Here is a 13,017-nt window from a genome sequence, read left to right as displayed (position 1 = left end):
CGTACGGATGCGAGACATGGACACTGAACTCATTCACAAAAGGGAAACTTAGGACAGCACAGAGAGCCATGGAGAGATCAATGCTGGGCTATACAAGAAAGGACAGGAAAAGGGCAGATGACATCCGGTCTGTGACGAAGGTTAATGACATCTTAGAGAGAGTAGGTTCCTTGAAATGGCAGTGGGCTGGCCACGTCGCAAGAAGAAAAGACAACAGATGGACGAAGTTAGTACTGGAGTGGAGTCCGAGAGAGCACCGGAGGCCTAGAGGAAGACCACCAGACAGATGGGACAAAGACATCAAGAAGATCGCTGGTAACACCTGGCAGAGAACTGCCCAAGACCGTCCCACTTGGAGAAGACTTCTGAAAGCCTACCTGAATCCACGACTCGAAGAGGCCACATCATCTAATGATTGAATTGGCTGATGATGATGATGATGATATAAATGACAACTGCCTTAAGCAGAACACTACCAATACTGAATGGCTAATAAAGATTCTTATTCTGTATTCGAACATTGCAGGTTTTTTCTTCCTACTCATCCATATTAACTTACAACTTTCCACATTTAGAACTATCTGCCATCCATCACATCAACTATAAATTTTGTCTTAGTTGTCTTGTATCTTCTAGCCGTTCAACTTTGACATCTTACCATACACAACTGCATCATCAGCAAGTACCCACAGTTTGCTGCCCACCCTGTCCACCAAATCACTTTCACATATAGAGATCAGCAGCAGTCCTATCATATAATATTTTTTCATAATGTGGGGCCACAGTCATAATATATTTCTTTAAAGTCAGTACCGCCATTAGACATTATTTGCAGTGTCACATTTACACGTCATGATTTTTGCTTTAAAGTGCCATTATCAAGTGTTTTAATGTTATACAGTGCCTAAGATGGCATACTGTCATATTAAAAATAAACTATTAGAAACATATTTCTGGTAAAAGCCTACTGCCTACTACCACAAATACTGACCATTAGACAATGTGTCTAATAGTGTATTTTAAATATGACAGTATGTCATCTTAGGCACTGTATAACATTGAAACACTTGATAATGGCACTTTAAAGCCAAAATCATGATAGTGAAAATGTACCATTGCAAATAATAATAAAAAAAAAAAAAAACAGTCTAATGGTGATACCACTTGCTTTATACGCAGTAGAGTACAAATTCACAGCCATTTACTTTCCACTCTTCCTAATCATGTGGTTTAAAGTTGGAGTCACACTCTTGGTACAGTTTTAGCTTTCAGTGGCCCCTCATTACATCCATGTATGTACCACGATTTTTCTGAAATTCTTGTCCCAAATTCAGCATGTCTAGTATCACTAGTTTATCCTTACAAAAACAGTGCCACCCAAATTTATTTTTCTGGCCACTTAACTGAAGAATTTTCATTGCATTTGCTGTAAATGAAAGCTATTGGGTGCTATAATGTGTGCGTAACTAGTACAGCACTTCTGCAGCAGCATTATTAGCAGGTGCATAAATATCTTTGTGTGAAGAATTTTCTTTTACTGTGTGTTTCTGTGTGGAAAGCAATATTGTAATCAAACAATGGAAAATCCAGGATGGATTTTGTCAACTAGAGTATAAGGCAAGAAAGAAGAGTACCTGATGAACTTGCTGCAATAATGCAAATATTGGAAGCTTTTGTGGTGAAATGCAAGAACGCATATAGTGTAGGACAATTTGTGACAGTTGACGAAATGCTGCAAACTTTCCGGGGTCACTGTTCTTTTGTTCAGTATTTCCCAAACAAAGCAGCACAGTACGGGTAAAAATTTTTGGTTTAGCAGATGCTAAAACATTATTCGCTTGTAATATTGAACTATATTGTGGAAAACAACCTAAAGGACCATATGATGTTTCTAATTCTCCCTGTGATATTGTAATAATACTAGTTACTCACAATGAAGGCAAAGTATGGGATAAAAATTTTTGGTTTAGCAGGTACTGTGTTCTGCAATCCTGAAAATGACTCCACAGTGTTCTTGTGACTCCTGTAATTATTGAACATTTAAATATATTTCAGGTTATCCCCTCACAGTTCCTTGAATGCTTCCGTCTGTTCATGTGGTTTGCTACACTGGCTGCTCCTGGTCCAACAATGTGTACTCTGCCCACCTACTGTCAGTATATAATGTTTAAAACTTCACTGTCACGTAATTTTAGCAAAGCAACTTCAGTTTACCCTCTCCATTTTTTTCTCATTCATGATAATCCTGTCACTTTTGCCATTTGTAAGGCATCTGTGCAGGGGATCAGGTACTGAAATGTCTTGCATTTGTCACTCATTATCACTTGTAATATCTGAATCAGACAACAGCAACATCAAAACCTTTTATTTCCCTGAACACTTACTTCTGGCAAAACTATTTAAAAAATGCACATACACCCTACCTTGGCAAACTATTTACAACTATTCCATTGCCATTAATTCGTTTTGGTGGGACAAGAACATTCCTAATAGAATGATTAAACCAGTCCTATGTTATCGACCAGAACTATGGGTTTTACATGTTGGTCTCAACAGAAGACAAAGTCCTGGAAATGTATTATTTATGAAGGAGCACCAGCGTATCAAGACTGAAAAAATCAGTAATGCTGAAGTAAGAGCTGAAATGAGGACAAATGAAACAGCGACAACATAGAAAGAAAATCATCAAACTGGTATGGACATTTGTTGAAAATGTTAGATAATTGTTGGCCAAAGAATAGTTTATTGGAAACTACCTTGCTGACAGAAACACAGTAGACCACTTAAGTTTTGGAAAGACAGTATCAATGAAATAATAAGGCGGCATGACGTAGGCAAAGAGGATGCATTGGAGAGAGATGGTTGGCAGGAGATAGCAAGAATACAACAAAAATGGTGTTATTAATTTATCTTTCTATTAATTAGCTGCACATAATAATATGAATATAATAATACAAATAATGATAACAATGATCATCACCACCACAACCAAAAAAGCATCGTCTTTCAATAATGGGAACTGCCACACTCTGATCTGCTAGAACATCATGACTGCCTTCCTGAAAGCCAGAGTGCCCAACTTTTGCACATAATGATAGGAACACATTGTGGAGTGGAAGCAATGAAGCCTTTGTAGGTCACTGTAGGATTGTTGCTACCACATCTGTACTGACAGATCACCTAATTCTCATAAATTCTGAGGAAGGGGTGGGGGCAATGAGCTCTGATACCATGTTCTATGACATCCCCAAAGTGTTCGATACGGCCCAGATCTGGTGAGTTAGGGAACCAGTACATTGACTGGAAATCACCAGTGTTCCTCAAACCATTATTACACTCTTGACTTTGTGACACAGTGCATTATGTTGCCTCATTTTGCCACCTGTTCTATTTCACCATCTGTCATGGGGAGCAGCTACCCAACCCCACAATGTCTGGATGTGGTTTCACCTTAGTTTCACCACGTGTTGAAGACACTCAGCACAGCACTCCTCAAACACTAAATACACTGTACAATTTCTGAAACATTTGTGCTGAGCCTCCAGGCAATCACAATCTGCCCTAGGTCAAACTCAAATTCATTGCGAACCTTCCCCATCATAAACACAGACAGCAAGCTGGCTGATACTACATGCACAGTGTGTGTGTGTGTGTGTGTGTGTGTGTGACTAGCAATCATTCCTCACCAGAGGACACTCTAACGCAGTGGTCATTATGTTCTGGCTGATCACTGAATATGCGTTCAGTATTACGGCTTCCAAATGTATGCTGCCAAAGCCAAGGGAACCATGCCACAACTCTGGAGGGAATGGTCAAAGGTATCTATTTATTAGAAGTGTGTACTGGGAAGTAATGCCTCCAAAATTTTTATTCTGTTCTCAATATCAATTGTGGTATTACTTGTCATGCATATTACTCTGTCAACTCTTCCACGTTGCTGACACAAAATGCAACCCTCTGCACTAGCAGGCTCCAAATTGAAGTGTGTTGTGTTGTGTGTACAGTTCTGCCACTGGGCACAAGAGAAATTATGGGACGACAGCAGATTTCTTGCACACAGTCTATTTAGCGATGAAGTGTCATTTACCAACAGTGGTAATGTAAACTGGCATAACATGCACTATTTGGCAACGGAAACGCCACGATGGCTGCGACAAGTGGAACATCAGCGAACTTGGCGGGTTAATGTATGGTGCAGCATTGTGGGAGGAAGGATAATTGGCCCCCATTATATTGATGGCAATCTAAATGGTGCAATGTATGCCAATTTCCTACATAATGTTTTACCGATGTTAATACAAGACGTTCCACTCCATGACACAGAACGGCGATGTACTTCCAACATGATGGATGTACGGCACATAGCTCGCATGTGGTTGAAGCTGTATTGAATAGCATATTTCATGACGGGTGGATTGGTCATCAAAGCGCCATACCATGGCCTGCACGTTCACCGGATCTGACGTCCCTGGATTTCTTTCTGTGGGGAGAGTTGAAGGATATTTGCTATCGTGATCCAACGACAATGCCTGACAACATGCGTCAGTGCATTGTCAATGCATGTGCGAACATTACGGAAGGTGAACTACTCACTGTTGAGAGGAATGTCGTTATACATTTTGCCAAATGCACTGAGGTTGACAGACATAATTTTGAGCATTTATTGCATTAATGTGGTATTTACAGGTAATCACGCTGTAACAGCATGCATTCTCAGAAATGATAAGCTCACAAAGGTACATGTATCACATTGGAACAACCAAAATAGAATGTTCAAACATACCTACATTCTGTATTATAATTTAAAAAACCTACCTGTTACCAACTGTTCGTCTAAATTTGTGAGCCATATGTTTGTGACTATTACAGCGCCATTTATGACAAAGTGAAAAAAGTGGTCCAACTAAAACATTTATATTTCTTTACGTACTACACAAATATGGAATAAAAAATGGGGGCTCATATTTAAAAAAACACAGTTGATATCCGTTTGACCTATGGCAGCCCATCTAGTGGGCTAACCGTAGTGCCATCTGGCTTCCCCCTTCAAGCTAGACAAGTTTGTTTCTTTGTAGTTTTTTCATTTGACGCTTATTTTGTGAGATATTTGGCCCGGTCACGATCAATGGACCACACTGTATAGGTCAGCATCAGCTCACGATAGCGAAACACCCTTAACGGCGACAACACATTGGAATCAGACTCTTCCCTTTACCTATATGGGTCTGGTGAACAAAGGAGTGAATGGAACCAATGGTTATTGTAATACTAACCCAAAGAATTGAGACAAATTTTCCACTACACTGAACAGGCACAGGAAATGGCCACCGAAGTAAAAAGCAGTGACCATTTGCTTTATACCCAGTAGAGTGCCCTATATGGGTCAAGAGCAGCTCACTATACCAAAACAATACTACCAAGCAAACAACACAGAAATATCCCACCAACCATCATAACACGCGAAAAATATACCCAAAAGAATGACTACTTAACACAAAAAAAGTTCTGGCGCTGCACACTAGGCCAGCCACCACAATCTCTCTCTCTCTCTCTCTCTCTCTCTCTCTCTCTCTCTCTCTCTCTCTCTCTCTCTCTCTCACACACACACACACACACACACACACACACACACACACACACACACACAAAACAAAACAAAACAAAAAAACCAAAAGAAACTCCCAACCCACCCACAACCAACCAACCTCCCCCCCCCCCCCCCACCAACCTCCACCCTGCCCCAAGAATCAAATATCCATCAACAAGTAAAAACCAAAAAATAAACAAATCTCAATCACACACTATAACTCAAAAACTGCGACAAAATAGATCCTTCACAAGATAATCACAAAACAACGACCAGCCCCCCCACCTACCTCTGCAAACATTACGAACAACTACACCCCCCCCCCCCCAGCCGCCCACCATCACAACACCACCTTAACCAACCATATATACCCAATAAATTACATTTACAGTACATATTCATTTAACTAGTTGTTGTTGTTGTTGTGGTCTTTAGTCCTGAGACTGGTTTGATGCAGCTCTCCATGCTACTCTATCCTGTGCAAGCTTCATCATCTCCCAGTACCTATTGCAACCTACATCCTTCTGAATCTGCTTAGTGTATTCATCTCTTGGTCTCCCTCTATGATTTTTACCCTCCACGCTGCCCTCCAATACTATATTGGTGATTCCTTGATGTCTCAGAACGTGTCCTACTAACCGATCCCTTCTTTTACTAATTGCCCTTTTTTAAAAAAAAAAAAAAAAACCAACAACACACGAAACATGCAATAGTCCCCAGGGATGCTGTTCCGCAACAATACTCATCTAAATGAGACCGAAGGTTAGAGGAGCACCTCTTCCCCCTCCCAATAACTGACTTAATCGCCCCCCCCCCCCAACCCCTCTATCGTATTTCTACATGCTCCAGTCTCATAATTCTTGAATTGTATTGGAAACTATTGTGCTACCCTCCTCTATACACTTCTCAATTAATCCCACCAATTCCCTTTTCATGCACCCTTCCAAACCCCTACAAACACACACTGAAAAACCATCCCCGGATACAACAGTCCCCCACACCCATAAACCAACCAGATACTTACCCCTCCCATACTTCCTCTTCCCAAACTGCAACCCGTCAACCACCACCACCACCACCACCACCACCACCACCACCACCACCACCACCTCTCGCCCATCCAACTTACCCCAGTACTTAATATATTCAGAACAAACTTCCCTACAAAACAAAAACCAGTCAAAAATCATTCTCTCTCTCACACCAGTGTCATGTGCACAAAAACTGTGGGAGGATCTATAACAAAAATAATACATCCATCATCAACACAATCTCTCTCATGTCCAACCTAGACCTTCAAAACAGGTACCATGGCTTATGGAGCACCATAGTTTCTCTCTACGGCACCGCCACATGTAGCAACCCCTGGTCTGAGACGCTGTAACTTTTGCCAACTGTATGTCCTGCCGACACTTGCAGTATTTCACCACTTTAGCCAGCAGCCTGAATAATTGTAAAATTTTTATGAGGGACAACATATTTTCCCTGTTTATTGAACACTAAATTGTAACCCTTGCCTCAATTCCATGTGACATTCAACACAAAGCTCATTTCAACCGTTAAAAATGTCATGTTTAACACTGAAAAACATCGGTTTTTTAGTAGACTATATTACTCGTGGTTCCAGTAGTATGACAAAAATTGCATGTATTCACACACCATACTGCACAAATAGATTAATGAAACATTCATGAGAAGTACAAGTAAGCCACTTACCATGGAGACTGGCTCAGCTGGTACTTCATCTGTTTCCTCTTTTTTCATCCAAACAGGTGGCTTCTGGTCCATAGCTGCACTTATACAAATCTGAAAAACAAGCAATCAGATAAAAACAGTTTTACTTAATTTCCATTCTTACCATGAGGTACAACTCAAAGGCAGTATTTTCACTCCCCTACTGGGTGCAGAAAATGGTTGATTACACAGGACACACACAACAGTGGATGAGGAAAAGACTGTTCAGTGATATCAATTCATTCACACTTCTCAGGTTATGAGGAGACAACATTCAATCTTAAAATCACATTCAATGGAAACCAAATAGTATCAATTGTTGCTGCCATTCCTTTGTAATACAAGCTTGTGGTATACTGTGCCACTGAGAGAATTATGGAAGACATGTAATTTTTGTGTGTACACTAACTTCAACATTATGATTAATTACAGCAATCAACACACTGTAGTGAAATTACTGAATAAAACCAAACATTTTATTCAACACTTTGTTTGCCGTGTTACTTAATTTCAGGCTGATGCGCAAATGATGTTCGCCAACCAGTGAATATGCAATTTTAACATAGGTCTTACTTTGAAACTTTCTTCATCTACATTCATTCACAGTTGTATCCTCAATTTAGAGTAAGCACAGTAAGCACTGATACTCTGGAATCTTTACCTACTCACTGAAGAAAAACATACACTTGTACTGCAATCTATACAATGCACTGTGGAACTTCTGATTCTTGATTACCATCAAGTTTTAACATCTGGGTCATTCCACGTTAAAGAGACTTTGTGACAGAAAAGTTAAAATGACAATATTACAAATACAACCTTAAAAATGTCAAGTTAAAAGTACATTTTTTCATTGCAAAATAATCATGAATATGAAAAAACTAAATTTCTACCTTCACTAAGTGTTTAAAGTGCACTACTCTATGGCACCACAGAGAGGTATGTTTTATGCTATTTCCAGATGAGTATTAGTTGTGTTATCTATGGCTGATTGTTCTATTGTTGCAAAGAATATTGAAGTCAACATTGTTGTAGCTCATAATAATTCGTTTTGTTGTGATGAGCTAATTTCTTTATTTTGTTAGTTTTATAATATATATGCACCCTGTAACACCCGTAACAAAAAAGATACAAAACTTTAATTTGTAATCTAGTAAATTTGTTCTGTACAATGCCTTTCTGTAAAAGTGGGGTTATGCACATGTTTTACAATATCATACCATTACATGGCATTTTGGAATCTTATTTAACACTCTTAGAGCTGTTACGGGTGTTACTTAACACATACGTAACACCTGTAACTTGATTTGGAAGGTTTAATGCCACCATCTCTAGTAGGCCTAGGCCCTGCATTTAAATTATAACCAAAGGGTACTTCCAATAAGCCCCAGTAAAAAAATCTGCTGTTATTGAAAAGATAGTTTCCGATATAATTGGCCCTGAAACTTTCATGTTATACAAAACATTCCAGAACTCCAGTCTTAAGTGAAGAGAAAAAACTAAAAATTCTAGAGTTCTTCACTAGGGATGACATAAGCCGCCAAGCTCCTGGGCATAAAGATCTTTTAACTGTATGGAAAAAGGGAGAATGTAAACAGAAATTCCAAAAGTGTCGCTTACTTCTGACTGTAGGAGAGGTTTACGAGGAATTCAAAAAACTCCATCCAGATATTTCTGTAGGAAAGACCACGTTTTATTCACTGCGACCACCTTTTGTTCTCCTATCATCATATACACCACATAATGTGTGTGTGTGTGTGTGTGTGTGTGTGTGTGTGTGTGTGTGTGTGTGTGTGTGTGTAAGTACCACTACAATTTCATAAGCATACTTGAGCCCTTGAGCAAAGCTGTTCCATCTGTTCCAAGCAATCACAAGGAATTAGTGAACGAATGAAGTTGTAATTCACAGAACGAAGACTGTGTTTTAGGGTCATGCCAGGAATGTCAAATTAAATTGAGCAAATTTATCCCAGAAGGCTTTGACTTAACTAAAAAAATTGTCTGGAAGCAATGGGAAAACGATGCGAAACATCGTCCTTGTCTTAGTGAAAATTCAGGGAGCTGCGATTATGCCTTAGCATCACTGGTAGACAAATTGCCTCAGTTTAAAAAACATTGCTACGTGAAGATAAAGCAGAGTGATTTCTTCCAAGGAAAGAAAAACAGCCTTGACGTTGAAGAATGTGTTCTTCAACTGGACTTTGCAGAGAATTATGCGCTAATTTCACAAGATGAGGTACAGAGTGCACAATGGGCGCATTCACAAGTAACTATTTGCACTTTCTGCATTTGGTTTGCAAACCATGAAGTCAGGTCCTATGCAGTCACCAGTAACGACCTTTCACACACAAAATATTGTGTGTGACCTTTTCTTAAAACTGTTATAACGGAGATTAGAAAAGCTTTTCCCAAAGTTAAAAGAATTTATATATTTTCTGCCAACTGTGCTGGGCAGTTCAAAAATAAATATACTTTGTCCAATCTATGTTATTTTGAGAGAGACTTTGGATTGCCAGTTAAGTGGAACTTTTTTGCCAGTTCAAATGGTAAAGGAGCCATGGATGGCATTGGAGGTGCACTGAAGAGGAGCGTGTGGACAGCTGTTAGATCTAGGAAAGTTATTATTAATAACGCAATTGACTTTTGTGACTACACCCTGAAGAATTTTTCTAAAATTAAAGTACTATGGGTTGATAAGATAACAGTGGAGCATAACATTCCTATTTTGGATGAAAGGTGGAAAAATTTACAAGCGATTCCTCAAATCCAGGGCTGCCATCACTTTCGGCCTTACAACACAACTGATTTGCTGGTTTCAAAAACAGCAGAGTCATTAATGACAAGTGTGTCAGTATTACTGAGGAGGCCAAAACTAAAACATTAGGCCTACATGCAAAAAGATGCATAAACTTCTATGAAGTGTGCAGTTCTGATGATTCTGATCAGGAGACTGTTCCACTATCTGAATCACAAGACAATATTGGAAGTGCTTGAGAGTTAAGCCTAAATAATAAAATTGAAAAGTCTGATTTAAAATTTGGGTTATTTGTCTTGATTGACATTCCAAGTGACTAAAAGTAGCCAACCCTATCCAAAATTCAATACCATTACTTGGCAATCTGCCAGAGTGAGGTTGCTGAAGAGGAGGATGTGAAAATAATGCTTCTGAAGTCAGTAGGAAAAAGTAAAACACTTTTTAAACTAGATGAAACTGATATTTGTTTTGTGCAATTCGGCCAAGTACTATCTAAGGTAACAGCACCAGAAATAAAACAACAAGGTAATCGTTTGTACTATGAGTTCAATTTTGAGTTGGATGTTGCTGAAAAAGATTATTAAATGAAGTTTTTAAACCTATCAATAATAAGAAAACACTTTTGTCATAAATTTATTAGGCCTACAAAATGAGGTAAATGTTAAGTAAGTAACGATATCTTGGCCTAGTTGTACTATAAAATTGTAATAAATTTTTTTGTGTAATAAATAGCTTTATCCTTCAAATATGTTTTCTTAAGTACATAATTTTATTCCAAATAAACTACAATAGGCCTACTTCTTTACTTTTTATGCAATTGTAAGAGGTAGATTTATTTCTTCAAGAATCAAATCTGATGCATCTATGTAACACCCGTAACATTTAATGTAACACCTGTAACAGCAAAAAATATATAGGATACTGAGTTATGATGTCCAAAAAAATAAAAATTTATATTTCAGAATAAATTTTGGGGCAATACCTCTTAACAGTTGTTTTACGAGAATAAAAGCTTCATCAAGTTTGGAGAAATTAGAGAATTCCCTAACTCATAACAGGCGTCAGGTCTACTTTTGGTAACACCCGTAACACTACTTTTTTGATTAATAACCAGGAGAACAATAAAACAATTCCAGTATCAACATTTCTAACCTGAATTATAATGTAAGCCTTAAAAGTTTTCAATATTAAATTCAATAAATATTTTTCCTTACATTATTTTTCCTGATTTTAAGGTGTGTACATGTAACACCCGTAACTATGGAATTGCCCATCTGTTAGTTTTTCCTTACAAAACTGATTTAATGAAACTACTTCCTACTAACCATAATGATGACGAATGTTCTGTTGAGTTCTGATGATGTGTAATGCTTTTTGTTAGAGAAATTACACCTCGGTTAATTAATACCTCATCCTGGCCAAATTTTCTGACACTTTCTAAATAATGTTATGATAATCTTATACAAAAACACATTGAAACCCACACACTACAACGAACTGGTATTTACACGCGATGTACCAAGCTATAGAAGAAAACAAGAAAGATAAATAACCAAAGCACACTGAAAATAAACAGAAAATGCAACACAATTAATACCTTCTAAAACATTACTTTTCACGCGAACATATCCAAACTATGAAATGTTGTAGGTGTGGGCATTTGTAAAATTGCTTAACGGTAGCTCTACAATCTGCAGCAGCTATATCCCTGCATCAGATCACAGCAAACTATCTTCGCAAACATTATTACGCAAGTCAACATAACCATGCTAAATTGGTGAATGTGCGAACTTCACTGTCCACCTTTTCTCGTCAGTCTCGGAGTACACAAAATTGACATTCACTTTCGCTGGAGATCATTGCGTGGAGAAACTGCTCCAGTAACTTCTGACAACATGTCACAATCGCAACGTCTCTTTTACGAAGGCACATACAGCGATTTTACCAGACACGCCAAACACAGTAAGCAATGGACTGTACGCCATACAATATCGACCTAGTAATTTTCTTAATGGATGAACCATGTAGACACGAATTACACTAAACTGCTTGTTTAAGAACTATTACCTGCCTTTTGCAATTCGAAAACTTATAAGACCACAGAAAACAACACAGGTGTTCGGTTGTGATAAACATAACCTGAAAAAATTACAACATTCACACAGCGTCCCAGACTGTCACCAGGCACGGCATAAGTAATGTTCACCATTAAATACTGAAAAGTTTCATTCACGTATGCCTAATAACATTAGAAAAAAATCGTGTCAGGAATAGTTACCACAGTGTTATCACAAAATATTCGCGACTACACTCATCAAAATCAGCTGTAATCATAATATAAAAGAAATACCGAGTTAATTTGGTCACCAAACAAATTTTAGTGTTTCTTTTGCTGATTTTTGTAATTTCTAAAGGCTTATTTATTACCTGGAAGATGTAACACGCAAATTTCTTCAAAACCACGAGATGGCAACAGGTTAAGATCATACAACACCAAAACCAAAGATATTGCAGTAAGACAGAACATAGTGCTGTATGCTGAAATATAAACATTATGGAAGAATCTCCATACGGCTAATTTGCAAGACCGGAAATAAAAAATGCGAAAAGCAAAACACTATAGGTTATTCTATCTCTTTGGTAAATGCTTTCCGCCATATTAGTACAACACCTACATAAATTACAATAACTGTTATTGAAGGAAACGATTTTGAAAATTTATTGGAATTTGAAAGCTGTACACAAAGTGATTGAAATAATTGTGGTTTCATGGCTCATTTAGTTAGAAAAGGCCAATACTGTACTTTTAGATTTGTTCTGTTTTTCCTTTCAAATCTGATTTCTTTTAAACAAAAAAATGAAATGTATATTTGCTGACCTACTGCACATGATGTGATTTCCAAATTACATGAGGTCGCTAACTATCATAAACATACTTATT

At 38.0% G+C, this 13,017-nt stretch overlaps 1 protein-coding gene across 3 annotated transcripts in view; it reads right to left on the bottom strand.

The window, feature by feature from the left end:
- Positions 1 to 12,575, bottom strand: part of LOC126427336 (zinc finger protein ZFP2-like) — a 75,847-nt gene extending 63,272 nt beyond the window's left edge. For 2 of the 3 annotated variants that reach the window (XM_050089660.1, XM_050089663.1), the window contains exons 1-2: positions 12,504 to 12,575; positions 7,304 to 7,393 (exon numbers count right to left, since the gene is read on the bottom strand). In XM_050089660.1, the coding sequence (XP_049945617.1) occupies positions 7,304 to 7,393; positions 12,504 to 12,563 (150 nt within the window). In that variant the 5' untranslated portion in view covers positions 12,564 to 12,575. Of the gene's footprint in view, positions 1 to 7,303; positions 7,394 to 12,503 lie in introns of those variants that run through there. The other variant, XM_050089662.1, reaches the window with a different exon arrangement.
- Positions 12,576 to 13,017: the final 442 nt, after the last annotated feature.

This window comes from Schistocerca serialis, chromosome 11 (assembly GCF_023864345.2).
Source record: "Schistocerca serialis cubense isolate TAMUIC-IGC-003099 chromosome 11, iqSchSeri2.2, whole genome shotgun sequence".
Classification (NCBI taxonomy): Eukaryota; Metazoa; Arthropoda; class Insecta; order Orthoptera; family Acrididae; genus Schistocerca; species Schistocerca serialis.
This window is presented reverse-complemented; position numbering and strand designations above follow the sequence as displayed.